We start from the raw sequence: 21,537 nt of genomic DNA on the forward strand, positions 1-21,537 counted from the left end.
TGAAGCCTCTCACACTGAATAAGCATGGAAACAGAGGGATAGGAAGAAGCATCCGGTTGAGTTGGTCAAAACTCATGATACTGTAAACTCCTCTGTTTTTCTTTACCCTTAAGAGATCAGCAAAAAAATGAATGCTGAAGTCTGAAGCACTGTCTGCATAATTGATTCTTTTTTTTGCAAACCTCATCTGGAGCTTCTTAAATCCAGGTTAAACTGCTGACTAGCTTTGATGTTTATTATTAGATTTTTTTTTTCTGGATAAATTGCAAACGCATCTTTTGTTGCTTTTGTTACCCTCAGCCTTGGAAAGAAAGATGTCCCTGCGGCAGAGCCGAGATGAACTCATCAAGCGGGGGGTTCTGAAGGAAATCTTTGAAAAAGGTGAGCTAATTTAATGGCTGTGATTTTTAGCAGAATAGGAAACCGCCTTAAATGTAAGTGGAAACTTCAAGAAGAGATAGTTTTGGTGTATTAAGTCTTAAAATTGGAAAGTCCCTCGTTCATCTCCTCATTAATCAGAAGTCTGATGTGCGCTCTTGAAGGTTTGACACAGGGCATGCACAGATAGGATCTTTCATTACAGGGAATGTATAGTGTCTCTGATGTTAATTTGACATGCCACATTCAAAGCCGCAGCAAAGTATTTTTGATTCTGAAAGCAAACCACTTCATGCCTCTGGGTACGAAAGAAAAAAAATTCCCTGACTCATTTTAAGATGTAAAGCAAAGGATAAGGAAGCGTGTGGCTCTTTTTTATAATCTATTATGCAAGATTATTAGTCAAATCAAGTTCTGCGGTCTCAGGAATTGAACTTGATTTATGATCCGCCCTCCAGAATATTCCTCATTATTTATTTTAAGATCTTGTTGCAAATTTTTTACCACATATATTTAAAGAACAGTAATTTAAACAAAAAAAAGCTGTTTTTCTTTTTTCAAGAACTTAACTTTTGGAAAAATAGGGATGCCACAATTCTAGGCTTAAAACTGAACTTTGTTACACTATTGAACCGAATTGTGGGGAAAAGGAATTGTTGCATCTCTACTGCATATATTTGCATATGTGAAAGTGCTACATTTTTAGTCCCGTTCCTATCATCTTTGATTTATTTTCTAAGTGGTCCCAGTGGTCTTTTAATTATGATTTTGCAGTTTTAAGCCAAAAATGTAAAAACCTATGTTGTTTTCTAGGACATAGTTTCAGCAGAGCGGCAGTAGTTCATTTGAAATTTGCCTCTGAGTTGTGGGTGTGGCCGTTGGCTTGGATCAAGCTTGCCTGTCACCCATCTGTTTACACGCTCTCCTGCTAACTCACAGCCCCTTGCACCCCCAACCTAACTTTACTGGTGCAACAAAAATGCCAGCTCAGATGAGGGAAACTAACGTCGTACCAGGATCTAGTCGTCTACGAGTAGATGTATTGCAATGGAGCGGAGCTGGGAGCTTGTGGTCCGCCGTTCCTTTGTCTCAACTATAAGGTTTTTTTAAACTGCTGTTTTTCGTCAGCTCCTGATTCACAACTGTTGGAAGAAAGAAATACTCAGAAATTGAATTTTTGATCTTTATTTTCCTTATACGTGTCCTCTATTATCAGAAAAATACCATAAGAACATGTTAAAAACACTTTTTTCACCTTGTTTATTCCATTACACTAGGCTTAGTATAAACCAGCTGAGGGGTGTTCCTTGATTTACTTGATTATTAACAAATTAAAAAAAATAATTTTTTGAACTGAAATGAAACCATGACACAAAAATCAAGGTATAAAGTCAATCGTAGGAAAGTAAATCACCAAATCAAATGACTCCATTTTGCAACAGATAAATGGTTATCCTAAAGTGCTTGAAGTCTGCAGTTCTAGGGTCTACTGTGAGCTAATAATTTCAATATCAAATCAATCTATTTTTTTTTATTTTAATATTATTATTTTTATTTATATAGCCCAATATTACAACAATTGTCATCTCAATGGTCTTCATACTGTTATTTTATATGTTAAACGTGAAATCATAAAGAACATGAAGTCATAGAATTCAATAGGTAATCGCTAAACTAAACAGACTAAGCTTAACTGTGCATCCCTGGCCTTAGACCTTTCCTTTCCTCTTTAAGGAAAAAAAGATTCCAGGAAAAAAAAATAAGAAATTTTAGGGGTGTCCACATGAAGGAGGGATCCTTTCCAGGACGGACAGGCGATGTACCAGAAATCTTAGAGAAGAATTAGCTTATCTAACTCTACAACTACATGTTTAAATAGTCCAGCAGATGGGCTTCATCCAGATGGAGTTGGAGGACGGCTGGGGGCGTGAGACAAGCCAGAGGCAGGGTCCACAGCCAAGTGTACGAGCAGGAGCAGAGACGAGCCAGAGGAGAGGTCAATGGCCAAGTACAGCAGCAGGGGCCGAGACAAGCCAGAGGCAGGGTCTACAGCCAAGTGTACGAACAGGAGCAGAGACGAGCCAGAGGCGAAGTCCACAGCCAAGTGTACGAGCAGAAGCAGAGAAGAGCCAGAGGCGAGGTCCACAGCCAAGTGTACGAGCAGAAGCAGCGAAGAGCCAGAGGCGAGGTCCACAGCCAAGTGTACGAACAGGAGCAGAGACGAGCCAGAGGCAGCCTCAACAGCCGAGTACAGGAGCAGGGGCAGAGAAGGGCCAGAGGCTAGGTCCACAGCCAAGTACAGGAGCAGGGGCAGAGACGAGCCAGAGGCTAGGTCCACGGCCAAGTACAGGAGCAGGGGCAGAGATGAGCCAGAGGCAGGGTCAACGGCCAAGTACAGGAGCAGGGGCAGAGACATCCCAGAGGCATGCTCAATGGCCAAGTACAGGAGGAGGGGCAGAGATGAGCCAGAGGCAGGGTCAAAGGCCAAGTACAGGAGCAGAAGCAGAGACGAGCCAGAGGCAGGGTCAACAATCAAGTACAGGAGCAGAGAAGAGCCAGAGGCAGGGTCCATGGCCAAGTACAGGAGCAGGAACAGAGACGAGCCAGAGGCAGGGTCCATGGCCAAGTACAGGAGCAGGAACAGAGACGAGCCAGTGGCAGGGTCAACAATCAAGTACAGGAGAAGAGACGAGCCAGAGGCAGGGTCAACGGCCAAGTACAGGAGCAAAGATGAGCCAGAGGCGAGGTTCACAGCCTAGTACAAGAGCAGGGGCAAAGATGAGCCAGAGGCGAGGTTCACAGCCTAGTACAAGAGCAGGGGCAGAGACGAGCCAGAAACAGGGTCAACGGCCAAGTACAAGAGCGTGGGCAGAGACGAGCCAGAGGCAGGGTCAACGGCCAAGTACAGGAGCAGAGGCAGAGATGAGCCAGAGGCGAGGTCAACAATCGAGTACAGGAGCAGAGACGAGCCAGAGGCAGGGTCCATGGCCAAGTACAGGAGCAGGAGCAGAGACGAGCCAGAGTCAGGGTCAACGTCCAAGTACAGGAGCAGAGGCAGAGATGAGCCAGAGGCGAGGTTCACAGCCTAGTACAAGAGCAGGGGCAGAGATGAGCCACAGGCGAGGTCAACAATCGAGTACAGGAGCAGAGACGAGCCAGAGGCAGGGTCCATGGCCAAGTACAGGAGCAGGAGCAGTGACGAGCCAGAGGCAGGGTCAATGGCCAAGGACAGGAGCAGAGGCAGAGACGAGCCAGAGGCAAGGTTCACGGCCTAGTACAAGAGCAGGGGCAGAGATGAGCCAGAGGCGAGGTCAACAATCAAGTACAGGTGCAGAGACGAGCCAGAGGCAGGGTCCATGGCCAAGTACAGGAGCAGAGACGAGCCAGAGGCAGGGTCCACAGCCAAGTACAGGAGCAGGGGCAGAGATTAGCCAGAGGCGAGGTTCACAGCCTAGTACAAGAGCAGGGGCAGAGACGAGCCAGAGGCGAGGTCAACAATCAAGTACAGGAGCAGAGACAAGCCAGAGGCGAGGTCAACGGCCAAGTGTACGAGCAGAAGCAGAGACGAGCCAGAGGCAGGGTCCACGGCCAAGTACAGGAGCAGAGACGAGCCAGAGGCGAGGTCCACAGCCAAGTACAGGAGCAGGGGCAGAGATGAGCCAGAGGCAAGGTCAACAATCAAGTACAGGTGCAGAGACGAGCCAGAGGCGAGGTCCACGGCCAAGCACAGGAGCATGGACAAGCCAACTGGAATCTAGAATCACTCCCACTCCCCCGGAGGGGAGTCGGAAAGAGGGACAATACATGAATCGCACTGCACGAAACAGAGGCATGGAGAACCAAATGTTAAATTAATGATAAAGATAAAATATTGGGGAGGCAGTTAAACGGTCCTATACATAATATTTTATTGTTGACGCTTTTCCCTTTCGCTCTTTCTTTATAGCGAGTGTGGAATTCAGATCCCCAGTGGATACAGGGATCTGCTCTCGGGAATCGTCTTTAAAATCCTCAATGGTCTTGCCTACGAAAAAATCGGTCACCTTTCCAGGTGACCATCAAGAAACCCCTATGAAACCACCCTTGTATCAGAAACAGCCCCCTGCTCTCCCTCCAAAGCCTTTCTCAAGGATCCCAAACCACAGCACAGGTCAGTGGCAAGTTTTCCTGCCTCCAGTGGGAATAAAGTTTTCACTTTACACTGATTTATTATGTAAATTTTTATGTCTCACTGAGTGTGGAAAAACTGCTGATGAGCTGGGATTGTGTCTCCTGTAAAATATACCTCTACTGCTACACATCTTAATGGGATTACTGGAGTCTCATTAAAGTCCCCTGTGACTATAGTGGCTTGGTTCTCTCTGTCATTCTCAATCTGTCAGCAGAACGGAAGTAGCATTACTGGAGTCTAATTCCCAGCCATTTACACTGACGTCTAATTTACAGCTGTACTGCAGCAGTACAGGCTTTAGAATCTGTGAATGCATATTTTTTTTGTTGTGTTTTCTGAAGATTCACGGCAGCCAGTGAAGTTGCCCTGCATGCCTGGGGGAAAGCACTCTCCACCTCTGCCTCCCAAGAAAGTGATGATCTGCGTTCCTCCTGGCCTTGACTCTCCCAACCCCTTGAGCACGTACCCGCCAAAGTGTGGCCCTCCAAAGGGCGTGCCTCCTCACCTCAGCAACTTGCTGCCCTCCCATCTCGCTGGGCTCTCCAGCCTCCACCAGAGCCATGGTCACCCACTCCAGCTTCAGTACGGCAGCCTCCACGCTCCTAGCCGCATCATCGAGGAGCTCAATAAAACCCTGGCCCTCTCCTTGCAGAGGTTTGAAAGGTTAGTAGCCACCAGGGTTTGAATCATTATATCTAATTTTGCAGAGTTTAGGTGGATTATGGATCCATCTACCAGTGTGGATTTTAGCTAGATTATAATGAAACCTAAATCAGTAAAATATCACAAATATTATGTAAAGGCTGGCTTTTTTGCATCTTTTATTCTCAACTAAATTTTTTCTGAAGCTTCGTACAAACCGGGCATTTGATGAGAGGTTGATGCCTGTTTAGCCCATGGGGTTCACACTGGACTGGCAGGGAGGGGCTTCTCTTTTTTTCCTTTTTTCTTTGTGTTTTGTTTACTAGTGCATGTCCCCCACCTACAGTTGGCAGAGGCTTGGTGTGAAATGTCTTAGCGGTACAAAACTCGCAATTTGGACACAAAATGGCAAGCGGTTTGGTTCCTTGCTAGCATCCTTGCAATGGCGGATTATGTCAGAAGAATGGCCTTGGTTTATCTTTATTTGAAAAACAAACATCATCAGGCTCTTGGCAATGTAGGCCAGATTAACCAAATCCATACATCCCTACCAAACCTGCCCCTTATTGGTCAAAGTTTAACCTGGTTTAACTGGCAAAACTGGCACGTTTTTTTACGTAGAGCCTGAAAACAGTGAAAAACTTGCGTACCTACACAAGAACCCGAGAGTTTTGAATGTGGAAGCTCATAGACTTTTTATGCCTATGAAGACTCATTCATCCAGGTTGATTCCATCATAGTAGTAGTTTTAGGGGCTGTCATCTGGACTTAGTTTTTTAAGTTAGAAGACGTTTCACCTCTTATCCAAGAGTCAGTTCTGAACTAACTGGTAAAAAAGCTGGTATATATGTGCTCATGGGGGAGGAGTCAGACCTGAAACTGGATGGTATTGTCAACTTAGCCTACATGGTTTCAGGTCGTTAAGAGTCCTTTGTCCTCAGCTGGGGTTTGGGGAGCCAGTGACTCCCTCTCCAAACTGGTCATCTCTTTCAGCTGTTAATCTTGCCCATTGTGGCCAACTTGTACATGGAAGAAGTCGAGAGAAGAGCCCTGGACTCGTTCCCAGGTACTACTACAGGCCACTGGTTCAGATATGTGGACGATACTTGGGTCAAGGTCAAAATCCAGGAAGTGGAGGCTTTCACGGGTCATATCAATGCAGTCGACAAAAACATCAAGTTTACCAGGGAAGACACAAAGTAGAACACCATAGCCTTTCTAGACTATGCAGTGATCATTTGAGATGACAGACAGCTGCAATGAACAGTATATAGGAGAAACCAAACAAACTCTACACAAGCGGCCTTACCAACATCGCAGAGCCAACCCAAGTGGACCTGAGTCTGCAGTGCACCTCCGCCACAAACCACTCGTTCGAGGACAGTGAAGTCCGAATTCTAGCCAGAAAGAGAGGATGGTTTGCGCGAGGAGTGAAAGAAGCCATCTTTGTCAAGAATGATAAACCTTCTCTTAATAGGAATGGTGGTCTCAGGTTTATTCTTCCATCCATCTACGGCACTGTTCTGAAACTCAAACAAACTGAACCAGTTTCACCTGGGTTGTTAACAGCTGAAAGAGATGACCAGTTTGGGGAGGGAGCCACTGGCTCCCCAACCTCCAGCTGAGGACAAAGGACTCTTAATGACCTGAAACCATGTAGAGGTTTTAGGCTCTATGAAATGGCTCTTTCAGCATTAAAGATTGCAGATCCTTGTTTACGTTTCAAGAAGATAACAGTCCAGATGCCATGACTCAACTTCAAGACTTCACTTGGATGACAGGAAAACTTAAGCAACATGCATTCTTATTAATATAAATCACGAAGAAAAAATGTATTTCAGATTTGTATGTTGGCATGGATTAGCCTCTGTAGAGGCATTGACTTTGCAGCAAGTTACTTTCAAATATATCCTGGTTGCTTTTTAGGTCGCATCCTGCCAGCTCTGTTGCACTGTTGTACAGGTCTAAATCGGCACACTGCCTCACAGGGCAGCATGGCCTAATTTTGAAGTAAATGTGTGTTTGTGTGTGTGGGCACAAGTGCGTGGAGTAGGCGTCCCTCCAGCAGTTGGCCTGACATAACATGACCAGCTGCTCTTGACAAGTGCAGAGTTACTTGGAGTTTTGTGGGGGGAGAAAAGGCGACTCTGCAGCGGATTGGGCGTTATGTAAGATCTTACACTAGGATTTCTTTTTCACAAAAGCCTTTGGGCCAAAGATAAAGAAGTAATGAATCCGAGTTTGCTCACAATTGGTTTAAAAGGATGGACTGGCTGCAGACCAGCTATTCATCATAAGCAGCTTTAACATGGCTGCTGCTTATCGATCTTCCAAACATTTAAATGTTAAAATGGTGAGGACTCCTGAATTCTGCCAACTGTTTATCTGTTGGGCTGTTCAGAGAATATAGCAACAGAATACTGCTTAGTTTGTACGGTTTATTGTTCTGTATGCCCCCCCCCTTCCCTTTATATCTCAACTAAAATCCACTAAGCTATCATTATGTTCTGGAGCAAAACCCAGAAGCCCATTTATTGTTCTAAGCTACTTTCAGCCTTTAAACTAAGAAGGTTTTTGGAGGTTATTTTATCCAAAGTGTTGACTTATTTTCATTCAGAAAATCACTTTGTACTCAAGCTCATCCTTTGAGCCGGTTCACGTTGGCACATAACTGAAAACCCATTTTTGAGGAACAGTCAGATCCGGGTCAACCTTGATTTCTTTCTTTTTTTCCTCCTGCAGCTCTGCGTTGCACAGCGGTTTTCAGTGCGCCCCCCTCGACAAGAGAGAAGTGCCATCCGTGATCATCGACTACGAGGATGACAAAGAGAACATGCCCAATGAGTCTGACTATGAAGATCTACCCAGCATGTATAAGGAAGAGGAGGAAGATGGGGATGACGATGAGGAAGACGATGAAGATGACTCAATTTTTACTAGTAAGTGCCTGCAGATGTGTTCATAGTTTAAAATGGAGCACTGAAAACTAAGGAGTCTTAAAAGCACTTTGGCTTTAAATGATTAAAAACATATTGGCAATTGGAAAGATTAAAGACCCAGCTTGACCAGGATAAAGTCAAATTAAAAAATGTATATTTTTAAATTGATTGGAAATGGTCTTTATTTTCAAAAATCTAACATCAGATTTATTCATAGAATCTTTCCTTTAATGGCATTTTCTTCAACGGAAAACAGTTTTGCTGCTTCCTAAGTTTAATAGTTGACGTTCCTTTTTTGTTTCATTTGTTTCAATTTATTAGGAATTGATTTATAAATCAGTTCCTAATGAATTGGAATGTAAATCTAATCCTGAAGATGTGTATCTAAATTGAGTTAATCAGGTAAATTGATTGATAAATAATGTCCTTCATTAAATTTGACATATTAATGTTGCTCCTGTTTTCTATATACATGCAGTCTGTAGTCATGGTTCATTTCACACAGAATTAATTAATTAATTAAATATGCTGTCATCGTGATAAACTGTTATCCTTTTTCTTTTTTAATTCCTGCCAGATCTTAAAATCTCATTCAATTTATTTATACCTCTCTTTTCACTTTTGAGGGTTTGATATGCATGTTCTCAGCAAAACTGAGCTCTTTCTGTTTACGTCACTAAAAGGTTCGATGACAAACATTTATTTATTTTCCGACAAAAACACAACAATACAACATGGAAATTAAAGGGGAACAGAAAGACCAAAAAATCACTGTCTCTGCCCTTTTTACTTGGGTATTACAGCCATTAACACTTTTTTTTGCCTTTCTCAAAACAATAACTAAAAATTTACAACAGCAAACATAAATGCTTGGTTCAAACACAAAATATAACTATAAAATATAGACAAAACAATAACAGTTATTATTGTTCATTTTTGGAATTATAACTTTTTAAACATTTTTTTATAATGTTTATTTATTTAGCCGCCTTGATTTGTGGTTGAAAATCATCAATCAATGAATAAATAAAATGATGATTTTTACAAATTTATGTCATTTTTGGTCTTGTTTGTTTCCAGGCACCCTGGCTCAGAAAGTGCTGAGAAAAGACTCTCTGGCCATCAAGCTGAGTAACCGTCCATCCAAAAGGGAGCTGGAGGAGAAAAACATCCTGCCCATGCAAACAGATGAGGAGAGGCTGGAGTCCAGGCAGCAGATAGGCACCAAACTCACCAGGTGAGACATTTGCGGCACTTTAACTTAAACATCGTTGATACAGAGCGAAACATCACAGCTGAGTGCTTTGGTGAACCCGACCAGTGTTGCTGTAACCAACTTTTCAGTTGCTGATGGACCGCTGCAGTGGCTCCTCTCTGCCAAGCGCTTTGTTTAATGCTGGTTTGATGGAACAGTGAGTCACTTCAAAGCGAATGCAATTTTTTTTCTCTTCACCATTCTTTATTTCTCTTTTTATCCCTCTCAACATTGGAGAAAGATAAGCGCTTTATCTTGTTAAAAAGGGAGTCTGGAAATGCAGCTGACCCAATTTCAGTGATGCACACCCTCCCTTCCTTTTTTTTTCTTTCCTTCGCCTTCTCTCTGGCGTGCTCTCGCTATCTTTCTCCTCTTTCCTCCTCCTGCCCGACTTCCTCCCTCGCTCACTGAATCACCACGGTGATGCATGTGCCAAACTATCTCCTGCTGACTCCTCCACACAGCAGCACCACACGAGCCTTTTCAAACCAGCGTTTTCATGTCTTCTCACACCGCACTGATACTGTACATGTTTGCGAGATGAGGTCATGAACAAAGAGTAGTGGCTTGGCAAGTAAACAGCGTAACGTTTTTCCACCTGTGTTCTGTTTTTTCCCTTTTTTTTAATGTTTTGGGATTAAAAATGACCACTAAGCGTGTGGCTAACAGTGCCTGCTAATAGATGATGAATCCATTGCTGCAAGGATTATCATGTAGCGCAGTTCCTCCCTGTGACTGGAGGACACACAGTTTTCCCAGAAGACCTGAATTTGTAGTTTTCTTGTCCCCAAAAAGCTCACTGACCCTGTCTTTTGGTGCAGTGTTATTGAAAGAGGACCTTATTCTTTTCCTCCCAGCGGCATTGTGTCCTTTAAAGTGGGTGTGTGTGTCACGCTGATCAGAATTGATTGTGATAAAGCTTTTCCAGGACACGCCGACCTCGGCTTAATTCTGGGGTGCAGTTGAGTAGTCGTTTTTTTGCTTATGGTCCTTACGGGAGTGAAATGAGCCACACAAATTTGTGTGGAGATCCCCAAATTTTTCTTTATAAATGAGCTCCAACAGATGCTTTTTCTGCAATTTCCTTTGAAGGTGAGTTTCCCACAATCCTTTGTTGTCACAACTTTCAGGCATCCATTTCTTGAAGTTAATTTTGTTCACCTTGGTTTATTAAAATAACAGAATGAGAACGTGGGACAGTTTATTACATTTCTTAGAAATTACCTTTTTCAAATTTGTAATTCATATTTAAGATACTCAAAGTGTCTTTGGAGTGAGTTTTGAACATCCATACCTTTATGCTGCATGCCTACACCACAGCTCAGAGTGGGGATGGTTGTAGTTTTTGGTTTCTTGGTAACTGTAAGCATCAGATGGTTTGTCGCGCTGAGCCATTTGGGAGGTTTGATCACGAAAGCTACTTAAAAACTTCTTGGCGAGTGATCAGATGAGCCATCTGTCAATCAGCACTTATCAGTGATGGATTTCAGTCCGTTAACAAAGGACTAGCAGAGGAGGTTGGTTGATAAATTCTAAATCTCACCAAAGTCACTCAGATAAGAGAAAAAGCATATTTTAATCTGAGCTTTGGGTTTCTGAAGAAATCCTCCCAGGTGCCTGCAGAGGAAAGATCCTCTTGTAGCATTTATGGTTTCAAACTAAACATAAACTGATTTTTTTCATCTTAAGCCTTCGGCTGCTATACTAAAAAAATACTTAAACTCAAAAACAAATTATCTTGTGAACATATTGCGCATCAAAAAAAGCATAAAAATAGTATTTCTCATAAAAGTTTGACTATTTTCTTTTAAGCGTTTAATGTGTAGTGTACCTTTCTGCTTGTTGTAACCCTCCTGCAATCGTCTTCTATTAAAAGGAACCCAACTCCCTTTATCACGTGCCACTGCTCATAAAGACAGCACAATATATCTTAGCTATTAAAAATACTGCCATAAGCAATAATGGTGTTGCTCTTGAAGTATGTACTAAACCTATTGAATTTTGATTCTTCTGCCAATAAAAAGAAATCAGTCTTCAGTGCTCTGACAAACCCACTCTGATGAAAACCACGTTTTTGGTGTTTTTAACATGTTCTAAAATTTTTCTGATGATTGAAGACATTATATATTATTATTATAAAGACAATTGAGCTTCAAACAGCATTTCTTAGTATTTCTTTATTCAAATTGTTGTGAATCAGAAGCAGACAAGAAAGTCATTTGAAAAAGAAATTGTTTGTTACGTAGAAAATACGGAGCTCTGCTCCATTTTGAGGCATCCACTTACAGATAACTAGATCCACGTACATCTTTGTTTTTCCTCGTCTGAGCTGGGATCGGGCCCAAATACCCAATAATGTTTTGGTAGGGCTGTGAGGCAGAGTATGCTAGAGGTAAACAGAAAGCTCTCAGCAACAAGGAAGGGTGGGGTTGCTTCGTGCCACAGTCCCACCCACAACTCCTACTGAAATTTCTAATGAACTACTGCACTCTGCAGAAACGATCCCCTAAAAAAACACCAGTTTTTTTTTTTTAATAAATGCGGCATAATCAAAGTTGAAAGATAACGGGGAATGTTTTTACAAAAAAGGATTGTTGTGGGTTTTTAATTGTGCGATAGATTTGTTTAGGAAAGTGGAGACCTCAGGACTGTCTGGCTTTTGCCAGCTTAAAAAGCTGCATTACTGAGTCACATTGTCGCAAAATCATTAACCCGATTGGGGATTGGTGATCATAGCCGAGCGATCTTTGCGAAAGTGCCCCCGTCAAGCTGTTGGGAGATGAGGAGATTCACTTTGATCCAAAAGGGAACAGAACTCCACTCATATGAATAAATTGTGCGCCAGAACAAGGAGGAGCGCTGAAGTAATCTATATTTAATCAAGTTTTAGATAACATAAAAGACAACATCAGGTTTTATTCTGAGCCCCAGAGTTGTCAGTTGCAAAACCACTTACTCTGTGAACCAAAAAATCCATTAAAGGTTTGCTCAGGCCTAACATAAAAACATGGAAGTGAGTCCTGGGATGAAATATGGAAAGAAGTTGTAAACTTCTCCAAGTGTTCCTTTTTTGAGGAACACTTTTTTTAATAATGGGAATAGATTTTAAAACTTGCTGGGCTGACTGAAGGCAGCCGTCTAAGAACGGATTGTCATAGAACGTTGCCAACATCTACAAATTGCAGCATTTAAGAAATTTCTTTTTCTATTTTATTAACATTAGATTATTCCATCCCAGGCTGCATGTGTACATTGAACAAGCTGTATGCTTGGACATTTGCTGATGACCCCAAAGTTCATGTGAAGATTTTGTAGCTTCAAGCTCTTCTGCTGCTGCAGCACATCAACTGACAGGTTTGATGTGAATTGTTTCCAGAAGTTGCCATCTGTTCTGCTCTGTAAAAACATGCAAATGCTGTATTATTTTTTACAACATGTAAGGTGTTTGAAGTCCCCCAAACAAGTTTATTTTTTTACTATTTTTGTATTTAACAGCAGATAAATTGTGTTAAGTGTTCGCATAGACTTTCTTTCTTCAAGGTGCAGAAATATGGATGAGACTTGATCTGTTTTGACCTTTAAAACATCCCTGCTAGGTCCAACATAAAACAAATTTTTCCTATTTTGTTGCTTTTCATATGTGGAAGCACAAATGCAGTATTATTTATTTCTGTTGTTACTGTAAAATAAGGACTTGCAAAAATGACTTTTGAGCATCTCTGCCTCTTTGTTTCTTTAACTGACTGAACATTTGCTTTTACCAACAGGCGCTTGAGTCAAAGACCTACAGTGGAGGAACTGGAACAAAGGAACATCCTTAAGCGTGAGTGTATTAAACTTTATTTTAACGGTACCTCAAAGCTCCGTAAACAGTTTCATAAGTGCGGATGACGGAATAAAGTGAACATGAGGTCACATTTCTGGAATGGTATGTTTGATTGACATTTGCTTACCGGTAGTTCATTGCGGTGATTTAGAACTCAAAACTGGCAGGCAGGCCTTTTGTCCCTGTTCTGCTTTAAACGTGAGGCAAGCAGACTGCATGGCTTTCTCAGGAGAAATGAGACGGGTTTCTATGCTCCAGTAGATGCTATATCTAAGAAAAGCCTCTCTTTTTTTGCCTGGGACTTTGCTGCTTTGACATTAAAGGCAGAATTCCCTGCAGTTCCTCCAATCCAATGAGATTAAGTTTGATTGTTAGCATCCCTTATGCTTATACCAAACCAAGGTCAAACAGGGTTTTATTTTATAGAAAATAGTAATCCTGAATGCAAAACTGCAAACTCTCATGGCAACAGATGAAAAAACAACTTGTTAGATTATTATTATTATTAATTTTTGCTAAATTCAAATAAACTAAAAACTACTTTTATCAGATTAATTTGGGGTGGCAAAAATAACTTAATCAGCTACCATTTTGAATCTGAGAAATGTAGATTGCTCCCTAAGTAGGTCGTTCTCAAAGCTACATTTACAAACGTAAATGCATGGGGGAGAACAAAGCAATCACCCCCCACCCCCATCGCTAACGGCATTAAACAGCCCATAATGGAAACTATTTTAAGCCCAGAAAAACAACCAGTTTAGAAGGAATCTAATGAGCAAAAAGCTCACTGTTTGTGTTTGTCTGTATTCAGAAGATGAACTTATTTCTCTCATTTTTGCAGCTCGCAATGAGCAGGAGGAAATGGAGGAAAAGAGGGAGATAAAACGGAGGCTGACACGAAAGGTGAGTCCAAAATAGCTCCAAAAGGTGCAAACACACACTTGCTTTACCAGCGGGGGGGCGGGGGGACAGAGGGAGAAGGGGGCGGGGGGTAAATTGCAGGCCCACAAAAACAAACACGATGACACTGATTCATCCGTAGTGAGAAGTGAAATCCAATCTGGTACAGGGCTGGCTTTGTGCTCCGCAGGTTTCCCACAGGAGACACGCATGTCCTTGTTGCCCTTGCCCCTTTACCATGTTGCCTGCCAGATCTACTGACCCCGTGGGGAGGTGTGGCGCATGTGCCTGTCACTGCCGCCGCAACACTTTCTATTCAGCCACAAGCAAATCCCCAAGCCGCTGGTGTGTGGGCTAAGTGGAAAACTGAGGAATAGTATAATAGTTTCCCTGTTCTTAAGTATTTGTGAATGGCTTATGCAGTGATTACAACTCCTGTTTTTATGTTTTTATAAAGGTTTTCTATAAAGGTATAAAGTTTTTTTCTGCTTAAGGTGCAGACTAATGCCAGGACTTTACTGGCATTAAGAAAGGTTAGCTTTCTTTTTGTATGGTTTAACCAGTAACCTTAAGTTTTATGGCACACAGCCACAACGTACATTTTTTGATTTTTTTTTTCATATTCTATGTATGAAATTTCAGTCTTTCGTGATGCATGCGTGATTTACGTTATGCATAAGCATTTCCCATCGGTCAAGGGTTTCGGCTGACGGGTCTTTAAGTGAATTCGATTTTTAGCTGTTCAGAATTTTGGTCAGTTGAGAATTAAGCAGTTTATGCTTATGTTGTGTAGTCTATACATTATTACGTAAATCTTATGCATTGTATGTAATTTTTGCGAGAAGTTTATGCAAATTTGTGGCTTTCCACAACCATTTCACCTATGTCTAACAGACTTTTCACACATTTACCACCGATGTACAACTTTTCTATTGCGTATATGACGCACATATCACGTTAAAATGCAATATGTGCAAAATGTACATAGTGGCTGTGTGACACGTCCTTTAAATCAAACTCTTTTTCCTCTAAAAACCAAAATTGAAGGCAAAACATTGAAAACCAAGACATTATGATCAAGAATCAGCCTGTTCATATTGCAGTATAATGATTTACAACCAGTAAAATAACCAGTCTAGAGAGTAAAATGGAAATGTAAAACCAGTAAAATGGGTAAAAGACGTACATTTAGCGTAAAAGTATGGTTAGCGTCTGTTTAAAAAATGTTTGACCTACAACAATTTCCATGGAGGGCAACCTGGCAGTTGAGTCTTGTGATTCTAACTTTCAGAAACCCTGGGAACCACAAATAAGCTTTCACCCCAAGACTGAAGTGCTTTACAGGGATAAGAGGGTCCTTTGAAGTCTTTAAAGTATGCAGGAGCGTAGGTAGAATTTAAATTTGGCTTGGAGCATTACAGGAAACCTAAAAAGAAGAGGATAACTCCTAAAATGGACTCTCGTGCCAGTTTTCTCCATTCTTCCCACTGCGGTATTTTGGATTACCTGACAGTCTTTTAAAGATTTAGAGAAGCAATAGAAGAAAGGAAGCCCTGACAGGCCAGACTTTTCAGAAGTGCATTTCAATGTCTGCCAGTTGGGTTGGACTAAAACAAAACAAAAAAATCTGGCAAAATGCGTGAACGAAGGTCAGGGAAGCTGATGCCCGCATTGCACCACAGCACAACATATACATTTGCAGAGATCCCAGGCTGGAGCTTCTTTGAGGCTCTGTTTGCCTGAAGTGGTAAATTAATTATGGGGAAAAAACCTGAGGCTACACAGCCAAAAAACAAATAAACTTTATTTATATAGCACCTTACAACGCTGTCAACGAACAGGACAATTTTGAATAAACTCCAAAGCCCAAGGCTCAAAGTTAAGACAGTAAAAAGACATGGGGGTGGGGATTGTGTGCGTTAGTGACTTTTTATTTTTTATTCATTTACTTGATTTACATTATTTCTTCTGGTGTACAGTACTTTGTGTTTCCAGGTATGAAAAGTAATGTATAATTTCAAGAGTGATTTAATTTAAAATGGCTTTAACTGCTGTTCTAAGTTTGATAGAAAAAAAGGTCCGGTCAGGCGTGACTCTGTTCCATCTTGGTCATCTCTGTCATAGTCAGAGCAAATCCCAAAGTTGATTCTTAAAACTCTGGAATTGCTATGAAGAATTTACAAAAACATATTTCTTACTTAAAATAACTTAGACATTCTTTTGTCCTGGAAACCCAATTTGTTTGTTTGTACATTTGAAAAACTTTGAAAATGGTTTTGATCAGATCCTAATGCTATAGGAGACCAAAGCCTTCACTAAAGACCTGATTTTTTCTTTTCTTTTTATTGGGAAACTTTTAATAAAATGATTGGATTTATTCTATCCTCTTTAGATTTAGCTGCATGTTTTATGACTATGGTTGTTTTTACCATTTATTTAAAGACCCACTACAATTATCTTGTGATTTATTTTGACCCTGGAGAACCCACTGGGTCAAATTTGGCCGGATTTTTTTTTATTGGGTTGCTTTTAATTGCTGCTTCCCCAAATACACAAATAAATAAAAACCAAATTTGTTTAATCAACTCTAAAAGCCCTGAAGAAAACTGTTGGTTCCTCCAGGGTTAAAACATTCCCAGTGGTCAGAAATTATGATTATGCTGTTTTTAGTCAAAATAAATCCTGTCGTTTTCTAGAACACAGTTGATGCAGAGTGGCAGGAGTACGGTACTTTAGAAAGTTGCCTCTGCGTTGTGGATGTGAAGTAACCCCGCCCCCTTTCCTCTCAGCATATTTTTCTACATCACAAATACACTTTTTTCAAATGACATTTTTTCCTCCGCTCCTGATTCACTCAGAAATGCCATTTTGAGCTTAATTTTCCTTATACATGTCCTCCGTCATTAGAAAAATGCCACAAGAACACAATTTTCATCAAAGTGGTTCTGTTTTCTTTTTTAAAGTTCTGTTTTGGTGCAGATCTGTATTTTCAGTTTTGTCATTATCTTGTTTTGATTCTCTGTTTTTAATCTGTATTTCCAAGGTTTGTAGTTGAATATTGTGACAGTGTAAACTCTCTGGACAAGAGACGACCTGGGTTTTTTTGGGTTATTTTTTGCAAAGCAATAAAAAAAAACATCATCCTTTCTCTCTGAAATTCTTGTCCTAGATTTACCAATTTTTTTCTGTACACTATTATTTCATCATTCAAAAAAGACATAATCTTTCATCTCTGACCACACACTGCAACTCCCCCTTTTGTCTGTGTGTCCCAGCTGAGCCAAAGGCCCACGGTAGAGGAACTGCGGCAGGCCAAAATTCTCATCCGATTCAGTGATTATGTGGAGGTGTCAGACGCCCAGGACTATGACAGACGAGCAGATAAGCCCTGGACCAGGCTTACAGCAGCTGATAAGGCCAGTACCACTTTAAATAATCTCATGGGGGAATTGAGGTGAACTGGAGCCAGGGATCTTTAGAGAATTTTAAGCTGATGCACCCAAAATGCAGGTGAGAACTGAGATTGTGATGAGATTGTGTTCTGCCTCAGCCATTTGTGTTTGCAAGTAAACACCCTGGAGCTCCTGCTGTCAGCATCCAACATTTTAATGAGTCTGACTATTACCGAGCAAATCTTCTGCTGCCTGTGATTTGGTGAGGTGGCACCAAACACTGCAGGTCATACCTGAGGACCACTCATGTGAAAATCATTCAGAGCTAGATTACACAACAGCCTCTCTTACATAAGGGAGTAATTTGATAAGCCTTGCCTCAAGACCCCTGGCCACAGTGCTGTTAGTCTGCTTTTTTTTTGTTATCACCTGCTGCAGAATTGTTTGTTCTGCCGTCATAAGCAGACCCCCTCCCTCAAGGCTGAGGAGATGAAGATGGTCAAAGCAATGACCTTACTCTACCTGGCTGTTGTCACGAATGACAGTTTATAACCTGAAGCTGTCCTCAGTTCCAGAGAGACCATTAAGGCCAAACATTCACCGGACACAGGCCAACTTTTGTCTCCCTTCAATGATGCATGAAAAATACATTTGCATTTTGACTTAAAAATAAAAGGGAATCGAACTGTTTCTTATACCCTTTCTTCTGGTCTTTTACAGGCAGCTATAAGGAAGGAGCTCAATGATTTCAAGAGCAATGAAATGGAGGTGCATGAGTCAAGTCGCCATTTAACCAGGTAATGCCTGGAATGATCGAATATAACCCTCTGCTATGCTTTCATAAGTTCTAGCTGTGACTCAAAATTATTTAAATATGTCACCATTTTTGTTGCTTGTTGTTTTGTCAGGTTTCACAGACCGTAGTGGACCATCACTGTCTGAGCAGCGCCCGGCCCGGCGCTCTGCTCACATGAGAACCTTAAGTGCTGGACAGTAAAACGGTGCCCATTTCTACAGCAAGGCCATGTCTTCTGAAATGCCTTTTCAGGACCCACATAACTGAGTCAGTACTGATCCACGAAATGTAGACACCCCTGCTTCATCCACTGTAGTAGCACATAGTGACTCTTCTCGGTTTACATCGCCCCTTTGAGGCAATTTGTCTCCCCAAAGCATCTGCCGAGCTCTCAGGCGGACGTTCGGTTCTGTGGTGACAGAGGGAGGAAAAGTCTTATGTTTGCAAATATGAAGACTTTTGTGGGCATATTTTAATCCATCCTCACTATTGATCTGTTCCTTTTGGACTTTTCCGTTTATGGGCAGAGTTATGCGAGGATGGAGACAGTCAAAGTTCTCAGTTGATTGTTCCAGGAGCAGCTCCATCTTTACAACTCCTGCTTGGACTTTAATAACCGAGACTGAAAGGGAGGGAGGCCTCCAACCTTACAAGTTGTGCAATTTGTTTTTCCTCTGCTTTTCTTTGACTATAGCACCCCCTGGAGTTCTCTTTTGCCATGACTTTCTGTTGTCCTGACCTCCTTTTTATTAATGTGCAATTCTGACAGTACCAGCATTGCTGACATCTAGTTGCTAACTGTGAATCTAAGAGTTTGGGAAATTTCCTATGCTCTTTCCAAATGTTCATTTTGTGTTTACTAAAGAGGAGCTTGACATCAAAAGAAAGGGGGGGGGGGGTAAAGTTTCAATTATGTCAGAGTCTTATGTAATCAAGGTGAAAACCATAAGTCGCAGATGTGCTCTGGCTCCAGAATGTGCAACGGTTTTCTGTTTTGTATGGACTTTTAGAGGCACAAAATTTAAATATACATTCTAGCACTTTCAACAGAGATACATCGAAATGGATATGAATTCACTCACCACATTGTTACGGTTATCTCTTACTTTCTTTGTGTGTGTGTTTGATGCAATATGTTTAATAATCTGAGCTCAGAACGTGCATTGGATTAAACTATTTTCTATTCATGTCACTCAAGCTTTTGACAGAGCAATATCCTTTGTTTGTAGTGAAAGGTTTGACTGCAGGTGAATTCCCCCCAGCCGCTGTTTTTTACTGTGCATATACTGGTTGTCTGCACTTCAGGGTTTGATATGTTACTTTGAGAGGCTTTATTCTGGAGGGATTGTTCATCTATTTTTTTCTTTTTTTTCTTGACTGAGTTACCTAAAATCTGCCTGTTTAACAGCTTTACCAACATGTTTAGATAAAATCTTAGGAAATGATCATTTATTATAAAGTATCGTAAAACCCAAAAGACGGGCACAGGTTTTAGCGTATTCTCAGAGTCAACATTTTTAAATATTTTTACTGCTTAAGTATTTTGCACTGTTTAAACTTTTTTTTTCTCAAATATGTCAAATTCTTGTTGGATTTTTGAGCTGTAAACACCTGATAAGTAATCCCACACCAGTATTCATTCCAGTGAGCACATCAGAAGCTTTCTGTGCACAGAATATTTCTATTATTTTTTACTGTATTACTTTCAAAGTTACAAATGACATTGTCAGATAAGGAAATGGAGCAGAAGGAGGATGAGGATAGCCACCCGCTGGAATCCATCTGTCTGCAAAGGAATGTGTTTTCCCTTCTTTCCATGGGTTTAATCGGGGAATGATGTCCCAATAAAATCTGGCAATGAACAACAAGGTGGAAAACTTGTTTTTTTGTCTTGAACTTTGCACATGTAGTGCTAAGGGATCTGTAGGGATCTGTTTTTTTTTCCATTAACCTTGGAGAACCCACAGGGTCAGATTTGGCCGCCGTTTATTTGATTTTTCTTTAGTCTCATTTATATTTATTCATTTATTGGCTGCTGTAAATTGCTGCTATCCAAAATGAACAAACATAAAGCAACAACACACAGAAAAGGTCAAATAAACTTTGAATCCTAGAAGAAATTTGTTCTTGGGATCTCCAGTTATTTACAGGTTATTAATGGTTTGCAATTGTCTTTCACAGCAGCATTACACTGAGGATGAGGCTTTTCTTTGTGCTGATTTAGAATTAAAATTGAGTTAAGAAATAAGATTTGCTTTTATGTATTAATGAAAAAAGGAAATTTGTCCTATTTTATTTTGAAGACAAAAACTTTTAAAATTTCATTTCTAAATGCATTAAAATTGTATGCTGTATTACTAGATATTGAAGAATTTCACTGTTTTAGAAATGTATTTTAAAGTTGTATTTTTTACATCTTCAATATTAGTAAAACGAAATAACTGTCCCTAATTTTTAGTTGGCTACATTTTACCTGCCTGTTTTTCTTAACTTTATTTTACTTGAACCTCCCAAAACATTTCTCAATGCCTAAATATAGGATTTATAGTGGAGATGAAAGAATGAGGAATCAAAACAAGGCTAGGCCACATTTTTATGGTGGACTGTAATCATGAGTTACAAGAAATGTGTTTGGTGACATGAGGAAAGGGTCATGACTGTGAAAACTGGACACTTGTCACATACGACATGAGGTACACATTGGAAATTAAGAGGTCATGATTTTTTAAATACAAATAAGGAAAAGTTAAGAATTGGTAGATGATGTGGGGATTAAGTGGAAAGCTATTATCTAAATAGGGTAACTTTAGATTAAATGTAAAACTCTTAAAGCCCTTCTGTGGCCTTTAAGGTGCCCAGTTTGTAGTTCATTTCACAGCTATACTGTACAGCGAGCTTCAGACACGTCCCACTCCACTGGTGTCAGCCAAGTCAAGAACTTTCCCCAACTGGACCAGGGTCATTTATCCATGTGAAATTCTTCGTGGCGTTGAGGTTTCACCTAATCTTGGACCTGTTACATTAAACTGACCACCTTTTGAAGACTTTGTAGAAACCCTGTGAAATTACTGGAATTAATTTTCATTCAGTTACTGAGAGAAACCTAAACATCACCAGGATAAATGCTTTTTTTTTACATCAACGGCACTGGATATTTTTGCTTTTCTGACTTGAAAAAACATAATTTAAAAATATATTTGGGATAAACATTTGCATCCACATTCATGTGTTGAAAATC

General features: G+C 40.8%; 1 protein-coding gene across 3 annotated transcripts in view; it reads left to right on the plus strand.

The window, feature by feature from the left end:
• Nucleotides 1-20,167, plus strand: part of LOC101166746 (phosphatase and actin regulator 1) — a 50,600-nt gene extending 30,433 nt beyond the window's left edge. For all 3 annotated transcript variants that reach the window (XM_078934000.1, XM_078934001.1, XM_078933999.1), the window contains 10 exons: nucleotides 301-381; nucleotides 4,325-4,528; nucleotides 4,891-5,212; nucleotides 7,934-8,130; nucleotides 9,211-9,367; nucleotides 13,153-13,208; nucleotides 14,053-14,114; nucleotides 17,387-17,531; nucleotides 18,228-18,300; nucleotides 18,412-20,167. In XM_078934000.1, the coding sequence (XP_078790126.1) occupies nucleotides 301-381; nucleotides 4,325-4,528; nucleotides 4,891-5,212; nucleotides 7,934-8,130; nucleotides 9,211-9,367; nucleotides 13,153-13,208; nucleotides 14,053-14,114; nucleotides 17,387-17,531; nucleotides 18,228-18,300; nucleotides 18,412-18,427 (1,313 nt within the window). In that variant the 3' untranslated portion in view covers nucleotides 18,428-20,167. The remainder of the gene's footprint in view (nucleotides 1-300; nucleotides 382-4,324; nucleotides 4,529-4,890; nucleotides 5,213-7,933; nucleotides 8,131-9,210; nucleotides 9,368-13,152; nucleotides 13,209-14,052; nucleotides 14,115-17,386; nucleotides 17,532-18,227; nucleotides 18,301-18,411) is intronic.
• The last annotated feature ends 1,370 nt before the right edge of the window (nucleotides 20,168-21,537 follow it).

The sequence above is a fragment of the Oryzias latipes genome, chromosome 17 (assembly GCF_053564925.1).
Source record: "Oryzias latipes strain Hd-rR chromosome 17, Olatipes_Hd-rR_3.1".
Taxonomy (NCBI): Eukaryota; Metazoa; Chordata; class Actinopteri; order Beloniformes; family Adrianichthyidae; genus Oryzias; species Oryzias latipes.